General features: G+C 47.6%; 1 protein-coding gene across 1 annotated transcript; it reads left to right on the forward strand.

Moving 5' to 3' along the window:
* The first annotated feature begins 344 nt into the window (after nt 1-344).
* On the forward strand, nt 345-22,708 carry GFI1B (growth factor independent 1B transcriptional repressor). The gene is made up of 7 exons (XM_006136830.4): nt 345-705; nt 9,183-9,316; nt 12,495-12,662; nt 15,048-15,310; nt 17,053-17,190; nt 19,285-19,450; nt 20,518-22,708. The coding sequence occupies exons 2-7, from the start codon at nt 9,202-9,204 to the stop codon at nt 20,694-20,696; spliced, it is 1,029 nt and encodes a 342-aa protein (XP_006136892.1). The 5' UTR covers nt 345-705; nt 9,183-9,201; the 3' UTR covers nt 20,697-22,708.
* The last annotated feature ends 751 nt before the right edge of the window (nt 22,709-23,459 follow it).

Raw genomic sequence — 23,459 nt, forward strand, 5'->3', positions numbered from 1 at the left:
ATATACATTACATGTATGTAGTTAGTAAAAATCCAAGATCATTAACAAACTTCTTTTGCAGATATTAGGTGGAGATTTCTAATCTTTTTTTCTATGTAGACTGCAGAGGTAAAAATACATTTTGAAATTTAAAAAAAAATCTTGTGTATGTGCATAAATGGTTTGGTACATGAGACTGAAGTGTATGAGTGTATGCATGAGAGAGTGGTGTGATATTGGTGGGAGTTGTAAAGGAATGTGTGGAAAAATACAGGTTCCTTAACAGCCTTTTTTGGGGGGAGAGGGGAGTCTGTTTGGTACATTATTCCCTGTGTCATGCACTTTGTCAGTATCATAAAAGATTATTTCAGCAGAAAGCCCCACTGTGTTAAGGGCACTGCTTCTACAGTGCATAGTTGAGCAACATGAATTCTCTTCAAGTTTTCAAAGTCCTGGAAAGTTTTGATAAGCAAATACGGTCCAGGCTCTGCTTCTCCATTGGTTGTTTCTTCACCGCCAGATTTTGACACAAATAATCTGATTGAAAAATCAGGGAGGGGAACAGGGGCAAAAAACCAGAAAGAAAAAAGGAGAAGTGCCTTTTTCAGAAGACAGCTACCAAGTGAAAAAGTGGAAGAAAGAGACACAGAAAGAGAAAGAGAAGATCTCTTGCTCTAGGTTTGTCTGGGGAGTCTTGAATCCTGCAAACTACAATCCCCCAAACAGGTGATTTTTTTTAACGTATTTACTAACTTTGTTGAATTCATTCCTATGATGTGTCTTTACAAGCTTTTCTTTTTGATTTCTTGCATTTGCAGATATATTCCACCACATGAGTCAGTTACATGTGCTATGGGATTGTTTTAGAATGAGGTGCTTAGATAAAAACCTTTTAAAAACGATACATTTATTTAACTTAAACATGTGCACATGGGCATGGGCATGTTAAAATAAGTAGTAAGAGAGAATGATAACAGCAAAAATGTACAGATATTACTATGACCTTAAATAATTTGGTCACAATAAAAACCTATATGCAGAATACATTCCAGATGTGCCCTTTTGTATCTTCACAATGAGGACAAATTACCTTTTTTCTTTTGATTGATATTTTCATGGGGCCAGAAATTCATCTTAAATAAATTCACAAAGGTCCATTCACTTCAATGTAGCTATGCCTACTTACACCAGTTGAGGATTTGGTCAATGCTATTTAGTATTTTTGGTCCAGTTTAGCAATTGATTTAACTTGTTCTACCCCCTCCTAAATAGGTTTTTTAATGTGGCATAATTGTAGTTCTCAAACTTTTTGGGCTCCGGAGCCCTTTACATGCGTAAAAATTTATGCGGCGCTCCAGCGGTCCACTGATTGTATGTGTTGTACTTATGTGGAGCCCCAGCGGTCCACTGATTGTATACGTTGTACCTACCGATGTTTCCAGTTTGTCAACCTGCGGAGCCCTTGGAGATGGGTCTGCAGAGCACAGTTTGAGAAACACGGTGTTAGCATATGGAATAAGTTTGAACTCCCACCTGATATAGGCAGATTGGTTCAATGCAGGTGAATAGACAAACGACAAGCCCACACGACAGGTGAGAATTAAAGGAATATAGGATTTGCTTTACAGTGCATTGTCAAAACTGTTTATCCTTTGACAACCGATCCAATGTCCATTGAAGTCCAGGAGAGTATTTTCAGTGATTTCAGTAAGAACTGAATCACACTCCTAATGAAAAATCCTGATATCACTTTTTAAAACTCTTTATTTAAAAAAAAATTAATTCAGATGGGCAAGTATTTCCATCCTCCTTACAGGTAAAATTATAATGAAAAATTGCCAGTCCTGGCACAACATCCATTTGCTCTACCTCACCATGATAATAAAGAACTAATGAGGTGTTTACTTCTTCACTAAAAACAATACAAATTATTCATCCCTGGTGAGTAGAATTTTCTAAAGCTGGACTAGTGTGTTTAAATTTTCATTTAAAAGACTGAAAGTCTTTTGAGTGCTACTTAAGCTCCAAAGTGTCAGAAGCCTATAAAAACCCTTATTTTGTTAGCGCTCAAAAAAATTAAAATACATGCGATGGTAGTGGGGTTTCTTCATAATGTATGAGGAAGAGTAAGAAGGAGAGTTCTTTAATTTTGTGAGGTTTGTGCTTTGGTTTTGTTTTGAGTGTGTTTTTTGGTTTTGTTTTGCACCCAGAAAACTGAAAAACCCCCTATAATATCAAGTAAAGTTTGTAGGAAGAAGAAAACATTTTTCCTTGAACTGAGACTTTCTACAAGTGATCAACCCATCTGAAAATGTATTTTATTTGTAACTCTAAATGTCTGGTCTGAATTTTCTTCAAAAATAGTGAAAAAATATCTTCTTTCCTCTTGAGAGTTAACTTTCCAAATTTGGACATAGAGAGATCTGAATTTTAGGCATTACACAGGGATAAAAGTCTGTCTTAGAGTGGGCTATATCATGTTATAAATTTAAGGCCTGATTCTGGCGGGTGTTGAGTACTCTCCAGGATTAAGTCTCTCGGATGCAGTCCTGCAAACACCTGCTATCAAATGTTTGCTTATTGTTAAAACAACAAGGAGTCCTGTGGCACTTTAAAGACTAACAGATTTATTTGGGCATAAGCTTTCATGGGTAAAAACCACTTTGTTAGATGGATGGATCTGACATCTCCATGCATCTGACCAAGTGGCTTTTTCTTACATGTTTTGTTAGTCTATAAAGTGCTACCAGACCATTTGTTGTTTTTTAAGTTTTTACCAAATAAATCTGTTAGTCTTTCAGGTGCCACAGACTCCTCGTTGTTTTTATAGTTACAGAGTAACACCGAAACCCCTGTGAGATTTGCTTATTGTTGTGAGTATTCCCACTGAAGTCAATGGAATCACTCACAGCTTGAAGTACTTCACTGGGTAGTAAGTGTTTGCAGGATCAGGGGCTATGAAGACCATATTAATAATGTCATAACAGCAATTTTCTGACAGGCCTGGAAACCACATCAACAAAGGGCCTGAGCCTGCATTTTTTTACATAAGAAACATAAGAACGGCCATACTGGGTCAGACCAAAGGTCCATCTGGCCCTGTATCCTGTCTTTCAACAATGACCAATGCCACATGCCCCACAGGGTATCCACAGAACAGGAAATCATCAAGTGAATCCTGCCCTGTCACCCATTCCCAGCTTCTGACAAACAGGCTAGGGACACCATTCCTGCCCATCCTCACTAATGGCCACTGATGAACCATTAATTTATCTAGGTCTTTTTTTGAATCCTGTTAAAGTCCTGGTCTTCACAATGTCCTCTGCCAAGGAGTTCCGCAGGTTGACTGTGCATTGTATGAAGACTGCAATATAAACTCCCATTCATTTCAGTCTGAGTCAGGGATGTACAAAGAATATAGGATTATACCCTATGTTTCAGCTCAAACAATAGTCAGAACCCCCTGAAAATAAGACATTCTAAGGTAAGTTCTTGTACAACACTGAGCGTAACAATGTAACTGTAGTACATCTTACACATTTTTAAAGAGATGTTCCCTGTGAACTCTATTGGGCACCCATCAACCATGTCCTAAAGGGTCTAGGAACCTTTGGGATGGAAGACTCTCTGCAAATATAAGATATTATTGTGAACACTGGCCTAGATTTTTAAAAGAGGCTAGTGATTTTGGGTGCCTCAATTTTGGGGGTCCCAAAGATGCATTAATGGGGCCTGATTTTTAGAAATTGCTGACTACCCACCTTTTATAAATCAGGACCTTTAAGGGGTATCAGGTTAGGCACCCAAAAATCAAAAAGTCCAAAATCACTATACAGGCAGTCCCCGAGTTACGCGGATCCGACTTATGTCGGATCCGCAGTTACGAACGGGGATTTTCTCGCCCCGGAGGATTGGAGCAGTGGGATGCCTGGTCCCGCCGCCCGCCTCCTCCGGGGCGAGAAAAGCTGCTCCCTGTCTCCCTGGTCTGCTGGGGGAGCCAGCAGACCAGGGAGACGGGTAGCAAAGCGGTGGAGGACCCGGGGCCGGACCCGCGGCCGCTTCCAGATCAGCTGGAAGCGCCGTGGGTCCAGCCGGGTCCTCCGCGGCTTTGCTCAGCGTCTCCCTGGTCTGCTGGGGGGACGACGCAGCTAGTGCCCCCCCCCCCAGCAGACCAGGGAGACGTGGAGCAAAGCCCGGGGCCTGTGGTAGAGCAGGTGGGGCGCTGCCGGTTGGTCCCACAGCACCGCTCCTGGGCGCTACTGGACCAACCCGGCAGCACCTCAGCTGCTCTGCCCCAGGAGTCCTGATTCAGCCGCTGCTAATCAGTTTCAGCAGTGGCTGAATCAGGACACCTGGGGCAGAGCAGCTGGGGTGCTGCTGGGTTGGTCCAGTAGCGCCGAGGAGCGGCCGCGCTACTGGACCAACCCAGCAGCACCTGAGCTGCTCTGCCCCAGGCGTCCCCAAGTTAGCCGCTGCTGAAACTGACCAGCGGCTGACTACAGGAAGCCCGAGGTAGAGTTGCTCTGCCCCGGGCTTCCTGGAATCAGCTGCTGATCAGTTTCAGCAGCAGCTGACTTGGGGATGCCTGGGGTTCTTAAGTTGAATCTGTATGTAAGTCAGAACTGGTGTCCAGATTCAGCCGCTGTTGAAACTGATCAGTTTCAGCAGCGGCTGAATTTGGATGCCAGTTCCGACTTACATACAGATTCAACTTAAGAACAAACCTACAGTCCCTATCTTGTACGTAACCCGGGGACTGCCTGTATTCCCAAGCCACTTTGGAAAAATCTGGGAATATTTTTTTCCATGCTGAAAGCTAAAACTGCAATGTGGCTACTCTCCCTGGGGCTTCCTCTGGCTCCTTGCAAAATACAGTTATTGTGCATTCTCTAAGGGTATGTCTACACTACCCCGCTAGTTCGAACTAGCGGGGTAATGTAGGCATACCGCACTTGCAAATGAAGCCCGGGATTTGAATTTCCCGGGCTTCATTTGCATAAGCGGGGCGCCGCCATTTTTAAAACCCCGCTCGTTCGAACCCCATGCAGCGCGGCTACATGGGGCACGAACTAGGTAGTTCGAACTAGGAAGCCTAGTTCGAACTACCTAGTTCGTGCCCCGTGTAGCCGCGCTGCATGGGGTTCGAACGAGCGGGGTTTTAAAAATGGCGGCGCCCCGCTTATGCAAATGAAGCCCGGGAAATTCAAATCCCGGGCTTCATTTGCAAGTGCGGTATGCCTACATTACCCTCCTAGTTCGAACTAGGAGGGTAGTGTAGACATACCCTCAGAGAGCAGTAACTAAGTAATTCTGATGAATCTGACATTGAATTTACACTCCCTTTGGAACCACGAAGAAGCTAAGACAGCCACATTTTGGATAATCCTCTTTGGCTAATTAGTGAAAAATATAACTTAATTATATGATCAGCACCCAAGGAAGGGTTCGCCACCAAAAAGACCAGCAAAAACCAGCTTCCTAAAAGGTGGGTTTTAAACTTAATCCTGGAGAGTACTCAACACCCGCCAGAATCAGGCCTTAAATTTATAACATGATATAGCCCACTCTGAGACAGACTTTTATCCCTGTGTAATACCTAAAATTCAGATCTCTCTATGTCCACACAGTAGTTGCTAAGACATGTGGTTTGCCAGTTTTGATTGAATGTAGTCCTGGAGGTTTCATCTAGAATTAAAGAACAAGGCCGTCCCATCCCCCACCCTCTGTGTGCCAGGTGTGAGGCCCACGGCAACTCCCCTGCTGCAATCCCCTACCCCCTACTCCACCCCTGCCCTGCTTCTGAGCAATATAACCCAGAGGATTATGAGGGGCCTGGCACATGGCAGCACGGGGTCATCCCACCCCCACACTCATCGCAGCAACAGTGGCCTGGCAACCTGTTCCACTCCACCCTGCTGCATCTTCCTTTCAGCCCACTGTGCCCTGCTTCTCCACGGCAGTAGGAAGCGGAGTGCCCGAAGGCTGGGGCGTTTTGCTTCCTGCTGCTACTGAGAATCATAGAATCACAGAGCTGGAAGAGACCTCAGAAGGTCGTCAAGTCCAGCCCCCTGCCCAAGACAGTTCCAACTAAATCAACCCAGCCAGGGCTTTGTCAAGCCGAGACTTAAACACCTCTAGGGATGGAGACTCCACTACTTCCCTAGGGAACCCATTCCAGAGAAGCTGAGCACAGCGGGCTGGGAGAGGGCAGCAGGATGGAGCAGAGCAGGCTGCCAGGCCACTTTAGCTTTGTCGCAGTGAGTGCAGGGGGGTGACTCTGCTGCTGCCACACCAGGCCTCCAGCCCCAGGTATCCCACAGGTCCTGTCCGTGGGACGGTTGGGGCAGCCACCCTGAGGACCCCAAAGAGTCTGGGACAGCCACCCTGACCCTATGGACATGATGGCTCTGTGAAAGAGCAATCTTTGATACCTGGAGACTCCAGGACAATCCTGGAGGACTGGCAATCCTATAAATAAAACAAGGTGTTATCTCTTAAAGGCGGGGTCCATACTGCCAGTTTCCCAGGGTATCATGGTTAGATATTAGCAGCAGTTAACCACTTGCTACTGGTAATCTGTGTTTCCAACAGAGATAATATTTTTCTCTCACAATCTGTGCTCCCAGCTTCGCTCACATTTGGCCATGTGAATCACAAATATAATCTGATGCAGTTAATTAACTACATTCTGGGCTCCCAGTTCCTGTTTTCTCTGTAATGTGGGGTGGAAAGGGAGGGGGACTTCCTTTTGCAACGTTCAGTAGTGCATCAAAGATCGTTGAACTAAGCAAAGGCCATAGAGACATCAAGCAAAATTTGGCTGTCAGTTATTCTGGTGTAAATCTAGAGTAATTCTACTGATTTCTGTGGAGCTGTTCCAGATTTACACTAGTGAACTGAGAGCAGACTTTGACCCAGTGTACCTACATGAAACAGTGTGGATCCAATCTTGCAAACCCCCTCCCCTGCACAGACACTCACCTGGGAAACTTTTATTGATTCCTGTGGAAGTTTTATACTCTATGGCTGACACAATTGAGCCCTGTAACTTTGTGGTGCTTACAAGAAACCTCAGCAGTGAGTTATGGGACAATAAATGCAACTAGGTAAAAGGAGTCATTGCTTGCAAATCAGCGCTGATGTTTTAAAGGAAAACGCTGACTAGAAACTTCAATATTTGGCTCAACAGATGGATTATTAAGCAACAGGAGCCCTGGGTGAGATTTACAAAGGTATTAAGGTGCCTAAAGATGTGGATGGGGGTGATTAGTGTAATTTACAAAAGAACCTAAACTAGTTAGGTGCCTAACTCTCATTGGAACATAGGCACCTAATCTACTTAGTCACTGCTATAAATCACACTAATCACCCTATTTGCATCTTCTGGCACTTAAATACCTTTGGAAATCTGTCCCCCTGTCTCTTGGGACATTTAAGACAACACTGGACAAAGCACTAGTGAATACATTTCATATTTCCAATACTCAAGGTCAGCTCCTATACTGGGCCTTGAAGAATGAACTAGATGAACTCAGATTTTTCCCATTCCTAATCGCTGTGTTTCCATGATCCATTCATGACTTTCCCTGGCTGCCTCACTGAAATGTTTCAGGTCATTCTTGCTCTACAGGTGCTGGTTTTTTTTCTCTGTCTCGTTTTAGTAAATATGTACATTACACTTCAACTGTTCTCATGTTGTGGGGGAGGGAGGGATACTTGCCCATCAACACAGAGCCAGGATTTACTACAAACTTTCCAAGGTGAAATATACTAGACTTTGCTTTTACTGCCACTCTACTGAATAATTATAGGGGAAAATGCAAATGTGCATGCAAATAAGAGATCACCTGATCTCCTCATCGTGTCTAATGTTGAGTACTTTCCTGTGTTCTCTAGCACAAGGCCAGTTATTAGCCCTTGAGAAGTGGGGAGGGAGTAGGCCTGGGTACTAAAGATAACAGATGCACTGCAAGGGAATTGCATCTGATTAAATTTCAGCATTTGGGGTTTGTTGCCAATTCATGCATTTCAGCCGCCTCGTAGTGTTTGTTTCAGAGCCAATGTGTAACTCTTTCCCACTCGGTACTTTAGCTGTGCCATTGCATGGACTGTCATTTGTCAGCTAAAATGGCAAATCATGAAATAGAGCTGTGGAATAAATTTCCTGGGCCTGGAATAACATAGCCCCTCCTGATGTTACGGCTCCCTCTCTGACATTGTTTGCCATGTCTTTCACATTGTGTTGTTGTTACTATCATCATTAGCATTTGGTTCATGGCAGCACCTAGGAAACCCATCATAGAGTAGGTGCGAAGCATTCTAGAGAGAAACAACAGAAAACCCCTGGCCCAAAGAGATATTATCCAGCCAGCTTTCCCATTTTGTCATCCATTCAAAAAACAAGAATCAGAGATGCAGCATTGTCAGGAGGCCAAAGCCTCTGGGACAGTGGTTCTCAACTCGTTTCAGTCCACGGACCACCAGGCCAATCAAAAAAATTTTGTGGACCACCTCCTTTTTGATACATGATAAAAAAGAGCAAACAACGAACATTTTGGTTTGAAAACGTGTAAAACAGCCTAATAGCGGCGCCTGCTCACACTGTGTGACTTTGGACAATGTTCCTGTGGACCACCGAAAAAGTCACCACTGACCACCAGTTGAGAACACAGCTCTAGGAGCAGAGCAGTAGGAATTCTGCGCTCAGTTCCTATCTCTGCCACTGACTCAGTTTGTGGCCTTGGGCAAATCATTTAACCTCAATGTGCTTCACTTTTCTCCCTTTGAAAAATAAAGGGAGCAGTACTTCTTCACCTTGAAGAGGAGGTTGCATTCATTAAATCATTATTAAAGCACTTTGAGCTTTGCTACCAGTGACAAACAATGGCTGACAATGATATGATGCCCCTTTTGCCTGGTCCAGGGTTTCAGTCTTCTGGAATTGAGGAACCCCTTCCAGCTCCTAATTCCCTTCAATCACTCCTCTTCTTTGACCGGTTAGGGGTAGGAGAAGCAGGTACTTTGAACTGAATCCCATGTCTCAAGATATGTTGTTCATTCATAAACATAACATAAGGATTTTATATCTGGTCATCAAAGCACGAGGAGCGGGCCAGGGGGTGAGGGAAATGGTGGGGAAGCGAGAAGTGATAGCAAACATTTTTGTTCCTCACTGTTATTTACCCCGTCCTTCAATGTTTCAGCCCAGGAAGTGCATGGAAAATGCCACGTTCCTTTTTGGTGAAGAGTAAGAAGGCCCATACCTACCACCAGCACCACTCTGAGGATGAGGACCTGACTGTACCCACATGGGATCCAATACCATCCCTCTGCCTTGGTGAGTCAGATCCATTCTCCGGGTTTGTTGATGTACACCCAGGCAACTGGCTATTGGAAAGCCATGCTGACAGTGTAACATAGAGCTGTGATAACCAGCTGGGAACCTCTTTAAGTCGCTTGCCTGTTGAAGTCAATGGGAGTTTCGTTTGAGTCAAGAGTATGAACAGATTAAACAGTGAGTGAAGGGCTCTAATGTGGAGACACTAACTTCCCCATTGCAGGGTTTTTCTCTTGAACTCCTTCTCTAGACCACTGTTTCTCAACCTTTTTTTTTTTTTTATAAATTTACACCTAAAAATTGTAAGTACCACCAGTACCTACAGTTTTCAGACACACCAAATTTTTTTCTACCATTGCAACACATTTATTTAAACAACATAATCGTAGTCAGGCAGACAAAGACATTTTTGGGTGTAAAAAGTACAAAAATAATAAAGTGCGGTAAAACTTAAAACAAAAATTCAGTTTTCTCCAAATTTCAGTTGTGTTGACGTATCCCTCTCCCCCCGCCCGACTTCTCTCAAGTACCTCTAAGGGTACTCATACCACTGGTTGAGAAACACTGCACTAGACCAAATTGGCTACTGGCATAAATAGGTACAACCCTGTTGAAGTCTATGGAATTTGACCTTTTATTCAGAAACTGAATTCGCCCTCTCCCCTTTGACTTCATGGTTTAGCGATTCCAGGGGGCAGTTCAGAGACACTAGTACTATACATGAAGGCTTTACTCACACATATGAATTTCAGCGCTTGAATAGATGTGTTTCTATTGATTTCAAGATCACTGCCTCAGCTGCATGGAAATCATTGCAAAAAGCCCTCCCTCCTTTGCTTTCTTTCATTTTAAATATAAATATTTATTCCCATTTTCACCCAGAGGGCAGTTATAGTACATGCATTGAAACCTGCATGGATCCCACTGCCCTTAGGTTCAGCAAAGGCAGCCAACTCCAGCAAACATTCACTAGTGATCAGAAATGCTTAGAGTTGATGGCTGAATTTTCACTGGTTCCTAACTATGCTGTCTATTGGCCACACATATACTCTTCAGCTTTGGCCCATCTATGCCCTGTCACTATTGATAGGTCTACGCTGTACCCGCAGGTGTGAATGGCAGGTTGTACATACACCTGCAGTAGCTAGCTCACTAAGGGCATGACTAAACAGCAGGGCAAAAGTCGAATTAAGCTATGCAACTTCAGCTATGTCAATTGCGTAGCTGAAGTCGAAAGAGCCTAATTCGGCTTTTGGCACTGTCTACACAGCAGGAAGTCGAAGGAAGAACACTCTCCCTTTGACTTCCCTTATTCCTCATGAAATGAGGGTTACAGGAGTCGGAATAAGAAGTCCTCCAGCTCACCATTATTTTGAAATGATGACTTTCTGTGTAGACATGCTCTTTTGTTATTTCGAAATACCGGCAGTTATTCCGAAATAACACTCCTGTACCCTAAAAGCAGATGCAAGGAAGCTATGACATGGACTTCAATGGGGACTAGGTACACGCCTAGGCACATGTGCAGGTAGTGCCGAAGTCTGCACTGCACCATCCTCACTTCTAAGCTAAGGCGCAGCAAGTCCAAATATGTCTACCGGAGCTGCAAGTCACGCCCCTGGCTGCAGAGTACCCTATATCTGCACTTCGCTGTTTGTGCATTACCAACCAGCGGCAAGGTGTAAGGAATTTCACAGCAGGCTGGAGGGGTGAAAGGATATCAGTGTAGTCATGGCTGTGAAAGGAGTTGCCCCTGACTATTTCACAGGAAGGAACTCCAGGGCATACCAATATGTGCTGCCTGCCCTTATACCAGCCGTCTTTTTTGTGCCGACTGACCCCCCTCATCCCTGTGCATCCTCCCACAGCTGTCGCTGGAGCAGAACAGTGGGGGCAGTTATCTTCACCCTTCAGACACCATTCAAATGTACTTTATTCAAATTCAGGCTCAATTTACAGTTTGTTTTGGCCCTGTCTGTGAAACCAGAGCCTAGTCCTGCCGTACCCTCATGGAAAGAAGCCAAGAGACAGCATGTCAAATCCCCATCCTTTGGAGAGGAATATAGTCCAGTTCAGTACCAAGGAAGGGTTTGGCCCTTTCTCTGCTCCCTTCAAGAAATCCCAGCCTTTTCCAGAATCTATGACACGCTCCCTTTTCAAATTGTCCAACTCCTCCCATTGCCAAGGTCAGCCCGTTGCTGAGCAAGGAGAAAGGCGAAACTAATCATAGAATCATAGAATAATAGGACTGGAAGGGACCTCAAGAGGTCATCGAGTCCAGCCCCCCGCCCTCAAGGCAGGACCAAGCTCCATCTACACCATCCCTGACAGATGTCTATCTAACCTGTTCTTAAATATCTCCAGAGAGGGAGATTCCACCACCTCCCTTGGCAATTTATTCCAATATTTGACCACCCTGACAGTTAGGAATTTTTTCCTAATGTCCAATCTAAACCTCCCCTGCTGCACTTTAAGCCCATTACTCCTTGTCCTGTCCTCAGAAACCAAGAGGAACAAATTTTCTCCTTCCTCCTTATGACACCCTTGTAATACCGCACCTCAGACCAATTCAGGCACTTGGAACAGGCTCATTAAAGTACCTTTGTCTAACCAGCAAAATGTGATAGGTGAGTTTTAGAGATGGCATGGCCAGGTGTACAGAAACATGAGGGCCAATCAACACAGGCATAGGGAGGAGACTAGCTCTTTTGACCTCAGTTTATCTGTCTAGAAGATGGGGATAATAATCCCAAACTCTCTGCAGGAAGGACGGTGAGGCTGAATTTGTTTATGATTGTTAAGCTTGTGAATGAGAGATGTTATATGTGTTGAACTTATTTTAACAAACCCATGGACCCTTGGGATTTCATGTCTGTCAGCCTGCTGCACAACACTCCTTCTTCCCTGTTTCCCTCCTCCCAGTCCCTGGTTTGCCACTTGGACCTTCAAGGCAATGATAGACTGTAGATTCTTTTTCTCCATCATACGCAAGCCCTGACTCTGGAGCTAAGAATAATCTTCATTACCAGTTAGCACTATAGGGCTTATGATACACAGTCAGGCAGTTCTGATCCCATCCACCAGAGGACAATGATGCACATACACACTCACTAACTCATTACAGCATCGATATTTTGCCAGCTAGAATAACCTAATCCTGATGCTATTCTGCTCACAGCCCCATGTGACAAGTCACCAGAGGAAGTCAGGACCTTCAGCACAGAGTTCAAAAGCGAGTACCCAGAATGCCTTGTTCCGAAACAAGAGAAGGACTGTGCTGGACTGAAGGAAGAAGGTGCACCTGCCCCGTATCTGAACAGGACATTGTCGAGTGCTCCAGCTCAAGGTTAGCTACACAAGGCCAGACTCTCCAAAGAGCTCAGGGCCAGTTTTTCACATGCTTGGTGTAACACTGACAGGCAGAACCAAACCCGGGACCTCTAGAGCTTAGTGCAGGAGTCTCTACGTCTCTGAGCTAAAAGCTAGCTGGCTCATAGCTAAGGCTGTACTAGAAACTCATTCTCCCTCTCTGTAAGGGCACATTTACACTGCACCCTTAGCGCGAAATAAGCTACACAATTTGAACTATGCAAATTGCATAGCTTATTTTGAGTCAATTTCAAAATAGCTTATTTCAAAATTTGTCACTGTCCACACAGAGATGTTGGTGATCAAGAGATAGACGGAAGCCCCACATGTCCACACACACCCATGCTACCGCACCCTTCAAGCACCACCTGTGAAACAGTCACCTCAAAGCCTCTGTTCTCAATCTGTGGTAAAACACGCCCTCAACTTGTGTGTGGCTGGCATTGCGCCAAACTAGGACATACAAAGTGGGCTGCAGGGAAATACTTACCGCCCAGCCTGGAGTATCAGCAACAGATTTATGTCATGAGTGGCTCCTAGACCCCATACAGAAGAGCCCTGCCCCCTTATCAGTTATGAGAAGGCCTGTCGGTATTTCCCACTGGCAGCATTTCCCTCTGAACTTTGGGAACAGGTCTGTGTTCTGCCAGAGGGCACAGCCATAAAACTGAGATTGAGATGTATCAGAACTAGGGATGTGAATAGTTCGCCAGTTAATCAGTCAACCGGTAAGCATTACCCTTACACCATGATGCTTACTGATTACAGTAAATTGGTGGGCTGGAACAGCCCTCCACTCGCCATGGGCAGGGAGCTGCTGCAGCCCTGCGGGGCCTGCCATGGGCAGAGAATGCACAAGTCCAGCCAGAGCAGCCCCCATCTGCAGTGGCCCAGTCCAGTACGCCATGGACAGGAGCACCCTGGCCCTGTCTGCAGCAGCCCCTGTCTGCAGCGGGCCCAGCCTAACAGGAGCTGCCCCCAGCCAACTGATCAACCAGTTAACTGAGTAACTGGGATTTTACCTCCCTAGTCGGAGCCCCTTAACCGTGAGCTTGCACTGCAGTTTCTCCCAAGAGAGAAGAGACGATAACGAATGCAAAGAGAACTTCTTACTGAGGGTGTTGGTCAATGCCACATCCAGCAATTCTCTTGGAGGTGCTAGCACCTAGGCTAATGGGCTACGTCTAGACAGCGGGGCTATTTTGGGATATCGGAAGTATCCCGAAATAACAATTCCCCATCTTTAAATACACCCGTTATTTCAAAATATATTTCAAAATAACGGGTATGCTATTCTGGTGTCCCTGTAACCCTCGTTCTATGAGGGTTGAGGGACTTGTTGGAATAGTGCTTTATTTAAAAATCGAGCGCTGTGTACACAGTGCCAAATTTCGAAATAAGCTATTTTGAAATAACCTTGAAACAAGCTACGCAATTTGCATAGCGCAAATTGCATAGCTTATTTTGAGGTAAGGGGCTGTGTAGACACATCCATTAAGTGCTAGATTAGTTTAATTAAATATATTTTAAAAAAAGGTTCAAGTTTCGAAAAGGGCAACAAAATTAAAGGTTTGGAACGGGTCCTATATGAAGAAAGATAAAAAAGACTTGGATTTTCACCTTAGAAAAGAAAAGACTAAGGGGGGATATGATAGAGGTCTATCAAATCGTGACTGGTGTGGGAAAAGTGAATAAGGAAAAGTTATTTACTTATTCCCACAATATAAGAACTAGGGGTCACCAAATGAAATTCATAGGCAGCAGGTTTAAAACAAACAAAAGGAAGTTTTTCTTCACTCAGCTCACATTCAGCCTGTGGAACTCCTTGCCAGAGGATGTGGTGAAGGTTAGGACTTTAATAGGGTTCAAAAAAGAGCTAGATAGATTCATAGAGGTTAGATCCATCAATGGTTATTAGCCTACTAGAATGGTGTCTCTAGCCTCTGTTTCTCTGGAGGTGGGTAACAGGGGAGGGTTCACGTGAGGATTACCTGTTGTGTTCTCTCCCTCTGGGGCATCTGTTATTTGCCACTGTCGGCAGACAGGATACTGGGCGGGATGAACCATTGGTCTGACCCAGTATGGCCGTTCTTATGTTCTCCCTAAGACCTGGCCTGACCTGGGGATCCATGAAGGAGACTGAACTGTGATCTGAATGTTGTGGCTTGGGCCCCTCAGTGTTTGAACTGAAGAGCACTAGTTACTCACTGTCCCCTCTAGCTTTCTTTAGTCAGCTATTTCCATTACCAGTATTATGTAGCAATAAAATGACTGTGCTGAGCAGGTCTGGGAGCATTTGCATGAGTCCCCAAGCAAAGCAGAGAGCATGCCACTCTCTTCTTCTTCTCCTTTGCGACCTCAGAGACATCCCTGCCGGCTCTGCGAGTTAAAGACTGCAGCAGTTCCACCAGCACCCCCGCCTTCTACAAGCCCAGCTTCTCTTGGGACGTCTTCCACTCTCCATACAGCTACAGGCAGATGACTTCCAGCATGCAGTCAGCCCTTCTGGAGCGCTCAGTTAGTCTGTATGGCAGCCACCTCCTGCCAAGTTCTGAGCCGCCTCTCGATTACAGCATGCGTTACTCGCCAGACATGGAGACCTACCACTGTGTGAAGTGCAACAAGGTGCGTCCCCCAGAGAGGCCACACAAGGCCAGGGCTGGCCCACAACATTTTGGCACCTGAGGCGGGGAGCTCAAATGACGCTCCCATGTCCCCTCGCTTGGGCCAAAACTTTGAAAGGGCTCAATGCTGCCTTCTTCCTGTTCTACTCCTCTCATGGCACTCCACCATCTCTGTGCATCTAGAGCAGAGAGAATACATAGGCATCCGCAGCAGACACAATTTTCTACAATCTGGGTCCTAGTGGCGCGAGCCCCCCGCACAGTCTGGCACCTGAGGCGGCCGCCTCAGTTCACCTCATGGTAAGGCCAGCCCTGCACAGGGCTGGGGAGGAGCCTGGGGTGATTTTCATCACACACATACACCAGGGATATAGAACGGTTAACTGATAGGGGCTGGAGAAGCTCCCCTCCCACTCCAGACACGGGGCTGCTCCAGTCCTGTGGGGCCTGCTCCAGCCATGTTTGGCCCATCGGAGCAGCTCCTGTCTGTGGTGGCCCAGCCAGAACCCCAACCTCTGTCACAGGCTTCCCAGGAGTGGGGCTAGCAGGGGCTCCCAGAGAGACTATAGTAAAGCCTCCCTCCCCGGGACCAGAGCTGGCAGAAAAGCCTCTTCCCTGAGAGCAGGGATGCTTTGCTGCAGGTTCTGCTTTAAGCTTTATACCGCAGAGCCTGCAGTGCACGTAACTGTGTAACCGCTATGACTTTAGGGGTTACACGGGTACAGTTTTAACTGCAGTTTTACATGCCTGGCATACACCAGGGTCCCACAGGTTTGAAATAAGGTACAAGGGACCCCACTGGAGGACGAGTGCCAGGGATCCAGTGTGGCCAAGGACGCTGGGAGATTGTGCAAGCCATAGGTTCCTGGAGCTCCGTGCTCAGTCCAGCCCGGAGCGATGCCACACCTAAAGGATAGCTCCTACACTTGCCCTGACACAAGCCACCCCTGTTAGGTTGATAGCGGAAGGTCTCTGTAAACAAGCAACTGACTCTGCTGAGCAAAGATTGGGTGAAACCACAGAGTTTGCATATGGCTCTGAATCTGAATATGACCAGTTTAGATCTAGAACAGGGGTGGGGAACCTAAGGCCCGGGGGCTGGATGCAGCCCCCAGCTTGCCTGGATCTGGCCCCTGAGGCTCAGGCTCCCCCCCGCCTCCAGCAGTGTTTAGCCTGTGCTGGGACTCCAGCCTCCCCATCACCTGACTGGAGCACACAAAATCGACTAGGCTGGGCCCTCTAGGCTCTGGTATGTGAGGGGAGTATGGGGAGTGTCTTTCTCCTTCTCAGTCGGGGGCCACGTCGGTGAGGATTTGGGTTTTTTTGTTTGTTTCTCACTTGTGTGCGGCCCCCGACTGATTTTTGTGTGGGTTAGTGGCCTCCAACCCAAAAAAGTTTCCCCACCCCTGATCTAGACTTTTGGCTCGTTCCACGGGGAGGGCAAAGCTAGCTGCCATCTTCAGAGCCAGCGGGAAAGTTTGGGATGGGCGGGTGTGGACCCATGAGTTTGGTTTGACTCCCTTTCTGCCTGTAAATAAGAGTACCTCATTTGTCTAGCCCAGCAGTAAGCTAGCAGAGACAAAACTGGCCAATCACTCTCCTGGCTGGGTAACCAGTTCTGTGATTGGGCTCCGCTAATATAGGCAACTGGAGGGAAATGTTAGACAAAGAGAGGCAACTGGAAAATAGAGCTGAAGACATGGCCGTCTTTCAGGATTCTCATTAGCAGCTTTCCTCTTCTAGGTCTTCTCCACACCCCACGGGCTGGAAGTCCATGTCCGAAGATCTCACAGTGGGACACGGCCCTTTGCTTGTGATGTGTGTGGCAAAACGTTTGGACATGCTGTGAGCCTGGAGCAGCACACCAACGTCCACTCCCAGGTTGGCAGCCCACAGGGAGCGGATGGGAGTGCAGAGTCACCTGTGGCACTGAATTCCCAAAGGGGCTGGCTCCTCTGATAACTCAAAGCAGGGTCTGGGCAAGCCCCATCTCTTGCTGAGTGCTCCTTGTTAGGCTAGATCTAGAGCTGTCAATTTATCTGCGTTAACGCCCGCGATTAACGTAGGGAAGGGTTAACGTGTTAACAAAATTAACGCGTTAATCGCAGGCACTTTAGGAGCTTTGGAACAGCTGGAGTCCCCAGTTGACCCCGGGCTCCGTGCAGCGCTGCCCCTTTGAAGCGCTGGAGCGGCGCTTCAAAGGGGCAGCAATGTGGAGCCAGGGATCAGCTGGAGGACCCAGTTGATCCCCGGCTCTGCATTCCACTGCCCCTCGGAAATGCTGGGGCAGCCTTTCAAAGGGGCCGCACTTCACGGAGCCGGGGTCAGCTGGAAACTCCAGATGATCCTGGGCTCTTGCGGTGCTGCCCCTTTGAAATGCCGCCACTGTGTTTCAAAGAGGCAGCTGCACTGAGCCTGGGGTCACCTGAGAATTCCAGCTGATCCCGGGCTTCTGCAGCGCTGCCCCTTGGAACGGCCGCCGCAGCTTTTCAGAGGGGCAGCACGCGTGATTAATCGCGATTACATTTTTTTAATCACGCGATTAATTGTGATTAATTTTTTTAATCACTTGACAGCTCTAGTTAGATCAGTGGTTCTCAAACTTTTTGGCCCACGGCCCGCCCTGCTCAACACAAACCTTTCCCCAGACCACCGGCCTACCACCAATGATGACAAAATGGGTGCAGAACTGGGTGGAGGGTGGGGGTCTGGCCAGGAGATTGGGGTGCAGGAGCAGGCTGAGGGGGGGGGGTCTGGCTGGGATTTCGGCCCAGGGGAGCAGCAGGAAAAGCTTCCAGGAAAGCAGTTTCTTGCGTTGCCATTTCCCCAGCCAGGCCAAGGGGAAACAGCAGCTTGCGTAGCCACTTCCTCCCCCACAAGCTGGATGCGGCCCCTGTGGCTTAGGGCTCCACTCCCTGCAGCAGAAATCCAGCCTCACAGGGGGTAGAGCACCAGTGTGGGAACCTGTCCCGAGCCCACAGCCCTCCTGCAAGATGGTCACGGACCCACTGGTGGCCCCTAGACCACGCTTTGAGAATCCCTGCGTCAGATGGCACACCACACATAACACGATTTGCTGGACTTTAATTAGCAGGGACTTTGGGAGGGATGAGATAACTAGAGATGGGTCTGTCTGAGCCCAACCAGGGGCAGCCCGTGGCTATAGACGGACTCGGCCACAGCCTAGGGCGCCGCCGCCCAGGTCGCCTGATGATGACGTCAGGTCATTGACAGCTGTGCAGGCGGGGGTGCCGATTGTGTGTTCTCCGGTTGGGGCGCCAGCTGCCGCAGCCGGCCTCAGGCCACTCTTGATCACAACATTCAGCTCTGGAGATGGTGCCAAATGTCCTGAGGGTGAAGGGGTGTCCAGATAGACCGGCTTTTGGTTCAGTCATTATAGCAAGATGAGTTCACCATGAGAAACGGGTCTGAGGCTCCTCAGAGTTTGAGACTGTTTGGATACAGAGATTTGTCTGACAATTCACCTGCTATAACAGAGGGGAAATCTCCAGCAGGTAAACACAACAGCCTTCCTGCTGACACACCAACAGAGTAACACCAATGCCAAGAACACAATGGCTAGATGGACTGGGGACAATGGACCTCATTCTTGGCACTCTGCTCTCATAAATCCCATGGCTCTCCTCGGTAATTCCCTTCATGTGTCAGAGGTTCCCTTGTGATAGTTTCCCACTCCTCCGATGAGGCATTTCTTCCTGCAAGACACAATCTAGTGGCTCAGATTCCTGTGCATTTTTTGGGACAGAGATTTTTTTGTCCTATGTTTGGATAGCGCCTAGCACAAAGTCCTGGTTCATGACTCATTACTCCTGTGAGCTACTGGGATAATAAGAGTATCCCTAGGAGAGGATTACCTGATTTATCTTGTTTAATTTGCTAGCCTGCGTAGCTGTATACAATTAGAATAAATCTGATCCCTCCCCACCCCATACACGATCTCATTTCCCTCAACAGGAGAGAAGCTTTGAGTGTAAGATGTGTGGAAAGACTTTTAAACGCTCATCCACCCTGTCCACCCACCTCCTGATCCACTCCGACACACGGCCCTATCCCTGCCAGTACTGCGGCAAGCGCTTCCACCAGAAATCGGACATGAAGAAACATACCTACATTCATACTGGTAAGAAACCTTCCTGATATAACACACACACACACACCCCGAGCCCACAGCTGTCATGCAGTGCTCACACACCCCTGTCATATACACACGGACACACATGTACCTGAGCTGACAACACTGACAAGCACACATAATAGTCCTGTACGCAGGAATTTCTGTGTGTGTGTGGGGGGGGTGCTTTTTTAGTAAATGTGGACCACAAGGGTGTGAATGCACCCCCTATGGTTGCCCAAGTAAGTGAGGAAATCAGCCCCAGCTTTTCCCCAGCTGGTCAGAGCGTGCTTACTTAGGAGACCACAGTGGGGTGGGGGATGGGGAGGCAGGATACTTTCACACCCTTCGCACCCCCTCTGCATACGAGCCTGAATAACCACACGCTGGAAGACATGACACAACACCGATGTGCGCACCTGAACCCACAACATTCATGCACATCCAGGTGGGTGCACATACTCAGACCTTTGAGCCCAGTGTTCATGCACATGCTTGTGTATATGCACTGAGATCATGCACAGAACGAGGTGGATGCCCAGTGTATGTGTTTTACCTGTTGCATGTATAGCAGCAGCAGGAGGGTACGACAGATGCGTTCCCACCTGTGCAAAGAGGCAGCACAAGATGGAGGGTGAGGCACCAACAAATTCCCACTGGACCCCTGCTGGGTCTGAATGTTCCCATTTGTGACCCAGACCATCATGTTGGGTGGGACTGCATTGGTGTTCAGCTTGGGAGAGCCGGGGTGGGAGTGCAGGGATCAGAGACAGGGAACAAAATAACCAGGCCATGATAAAAAGAGGATGGAAAGCAGCAGAGAGGGCACAGCCTAGGCAGTCCCAGAAGAGAGGCCCGCTCTCCCCTTAGTCCTAAAGCTTCAGAGGGGTAGCCGAGTCACTCTGTAACAGGAAAAACTTCAAAAACAACCAATACTCAAGTAGCTCTTGCGGGAGCCAGGGTGACACATCAGCGGGTCAGTGTCCGGCCTGGAGACCCACATTGCTCCAGCCTGTCGGCCCAGCACAAGCAGCCTCCCCAGTTTGAGTCAGTGATGGTTTGTTTCTGTCTCATAGGGGAGAAGCCCCACAAGTGCCAAGTGTGCGGCAAAGCCTTCAGCCAGAGCTCCAACCTCATCACCCACAGCCGCAAGCACACCGGCTTCAAGCCCTTCAGCTGTGAGCTCTGTGCCAAGGGCTTCCAGCGCAAGGTGGACCTGCGGCGGCACAGGGAGAGCCAGCACAGCTTGAAGTGAGAGCACTCCCCCGCGCTGTCCTGGAGCCCTCAGCCCCAGCCCCATGGCATCCCACCAGTCTTCTGGCCTCTGCCTGGCTTGGGGCACCCCCGTGTTCCATGCTTCTCTCTGCCTCGATGCTCTGCGGGACTGGCCCAGCAATGTCATTCTCCCTGGTGTTACCCCCATCACCCTGTGCGTGACAAGAAAGGCACTGCCGGGAGCACTCACTGCCCAGTTTTATTGGCTCTGGCCTCAGCCACTCCACTGTAAATCCAGACTCCCCTGGAGGCACCAGTCCTCTGGATTGACACTGAGTGACAGATCCGACTCCTTTCACTCACGGGCAACCCGGAGGGACTTCTGGGTTGATGTTACTAAGGAGCCAGCAATCTGTGCCAGGCAAGCTCCATAATCCCATTCTACTTCCATGCTTAGGACAATAAGGCCTGGGCATGCAAATAATTTGTATTCAGTGAGCTGTGCTCAGCTAAAACAGGGCTTCCTCTGAGGGCATAAATTTGGGGCACATCCACCTAGACTTTCATTCTCACCAGAGGAGTCCCTTTGTTATCGGGGAAAATATGTGGCCATGTATGTGTATTTTACAATAGAGTTGGAGGGGAGGATACTGACCAATCAGACCCTACACACCAAGATTAGTACCACCGGGCTAACTACATGGACTTCTGAGTTACTTGCTATTCAGGACAGTGGGGAATTTTGTTTCCCTGTCACTCTTACAGAAGGAGAAGCTGATCTATCCATCTTGCACCCCATACATTGCTATGTAAGTACCCTGCAAGTATTAGAAAAGCAAAGTGGCAGTATTTCCTTCTCTCGCTGGTCTAGCAGTTAAAGCTGAGGGTCGAGAACAAGACTCGGAGGTGGTTTCCTTGGCTCTGCTACATCCTCGCTATGTGACTGTAGGCAGGGCACTGCCCTCCTCTCTGACTCAGTTTCCCCACCTGGAAAATGGAAATGACACTTCACCTCACAGGGGTGTTATATAGATTAATGTATCTGGGTTTGTCAAGTGCTTGGAGATCCTCAGCTGGAAGACACTAGAGAAGAGCAAAGTGCTACGTTAGGGAAAGAAGTGCCTTTAAATAAGAAGGGCAAGGCAGCCCTACCCAAGTCACAGCCACATGACAGCCTGGAACACAGTGACATCAGTGTGTTTGGTTTGAGGCTGGGATGCAGCATCGGTTCCTTTGTCCCTCTCTTTATCTTAGCATGGATGAATGGATAAAACGTCCCACAGGGACACTCCTACAGATAGGAAAAGACATGATACGAGTGGAGAATTCACTGCCAGGAGGAATTCCTGCTCTCAGTTACCCCCGTGTAAATCCAAAGTAACCCCACTGGCTCTAGCCCAGGATGTGAAGCATAAACCACTCTGCTTTTGTGCTGTGGCGAGGCCACTTTCCACTAATACACAATCTGGTGACTCAGAACACTCTCTCCTCCTTTGCTTGTACATTTACATACGTATTTATACTTATTGTAACATAGTTTTACTGTAATAAACCAGACTGTAACAACCCGCATGGGCCTGTTTAGATTTCCTAGATAAATGCTGTTCGCTCTCAGTGCTGGGGAAGAAAAACTATCACAACACTCTGTGGATTAAAAACACCCATTTCAAGAACAGTGTTGGGCCATGCCCAGTTCTGGATTTGCAGTAACCTGGCAGATGTTCGAGGCTCTCTCTGTAACTATCACAGGAGCGTAGTCCACACCATGGACTAGCTAAAGTGTCACTTAGGGGGGCAATGCCAGCTTAACCTGATGGCTAAGGCATACTTGGCTGCTACAGAGTGTCCTTATTCAGAGCCCACAGGCAAACCAGCAAAGGACACCTGGGTCAGGTTTTGGCCCTGTTCACAGCATGATGCACACACACAATTCCACACAAGTGTTGTATAGTGATTGTCAGCAGGTGACACTGAGAGAGACTTATAGTCAGCTCCCAGGTGATCAGCTCTTAACGTATCCCAGACAATGTTAGGATCCTGGTTAAAGGCAGGGGTTCAAAGGTTGGGTATAAACTAGTGGGGAGAAATGAGGCTGGAGGAGCAGTCTCAGGGTTACAAATGGGACAGCAAGCACACACACACACACACACACACACATACCTCCTCCCAGCCCTTCGAGGGGTAAAAGGCCATTTTAAGATGACTGCCAAGAATCCAAACGTTGATTGTGATTTGCTGGCTCATTTTGCGCCAAAAGAAATGAGAGGCATTCCCAGGTGTCTGAACCCCTGGAGCAAGCACTTCTCACTCCCAACACACGCCTCCCTGCCCTTATCTCTGTGGTGGCAGGTGTTTAGGGCTGAGTTAAGGGCAGAGCTGGTCACTACAACACTGGCGCAGCCTGAATAACAGCTACACCAAGAGCACCTGTAAACCACTCATAAAAACAAATCAGACAGCTGGTTTTTCCAAGCGCCAGTAAACAACAGCTGCTGTGTCTGTGGCATTTCCATTGTTATCAGTGATTTCCATGGGATGGCAGAGCCGCTGCGTGGGGGAGGGGACTAGTCCTTTTCTGAATCCCTGCCTTCACAGCAAGGGCCAATCTTAGGATTTATGAGGCCTTACGCAGTCCTGTTAAACTTGTGCCCTTATGCCCAGGGCGGGGTGGAGTGACAATATTTTAGAGATCTGATTTTATAATCTTCAGCAAATGAAATATTTTTAAAGCAAATTTTAAACAAAGGTCCTGTCAATTCACGCAGTAAATTCAGAAACTGACATTATAGACCCGAGGTAGCAA

Source organism: Pelodiscus sinensis, chromosome 22, assembly GCF_049634645.1.
Source record: "Pelodiscus sinensis isolate JC-2024 chromosome 22, ASM4963464v1, whole genome shotgun sequence".
Lineage (NCBI taxonomy): Eukaryota > Metazoa > Chordata > Testudines > Trionychidae > Pelodiscus > Pelodiscus sinensis.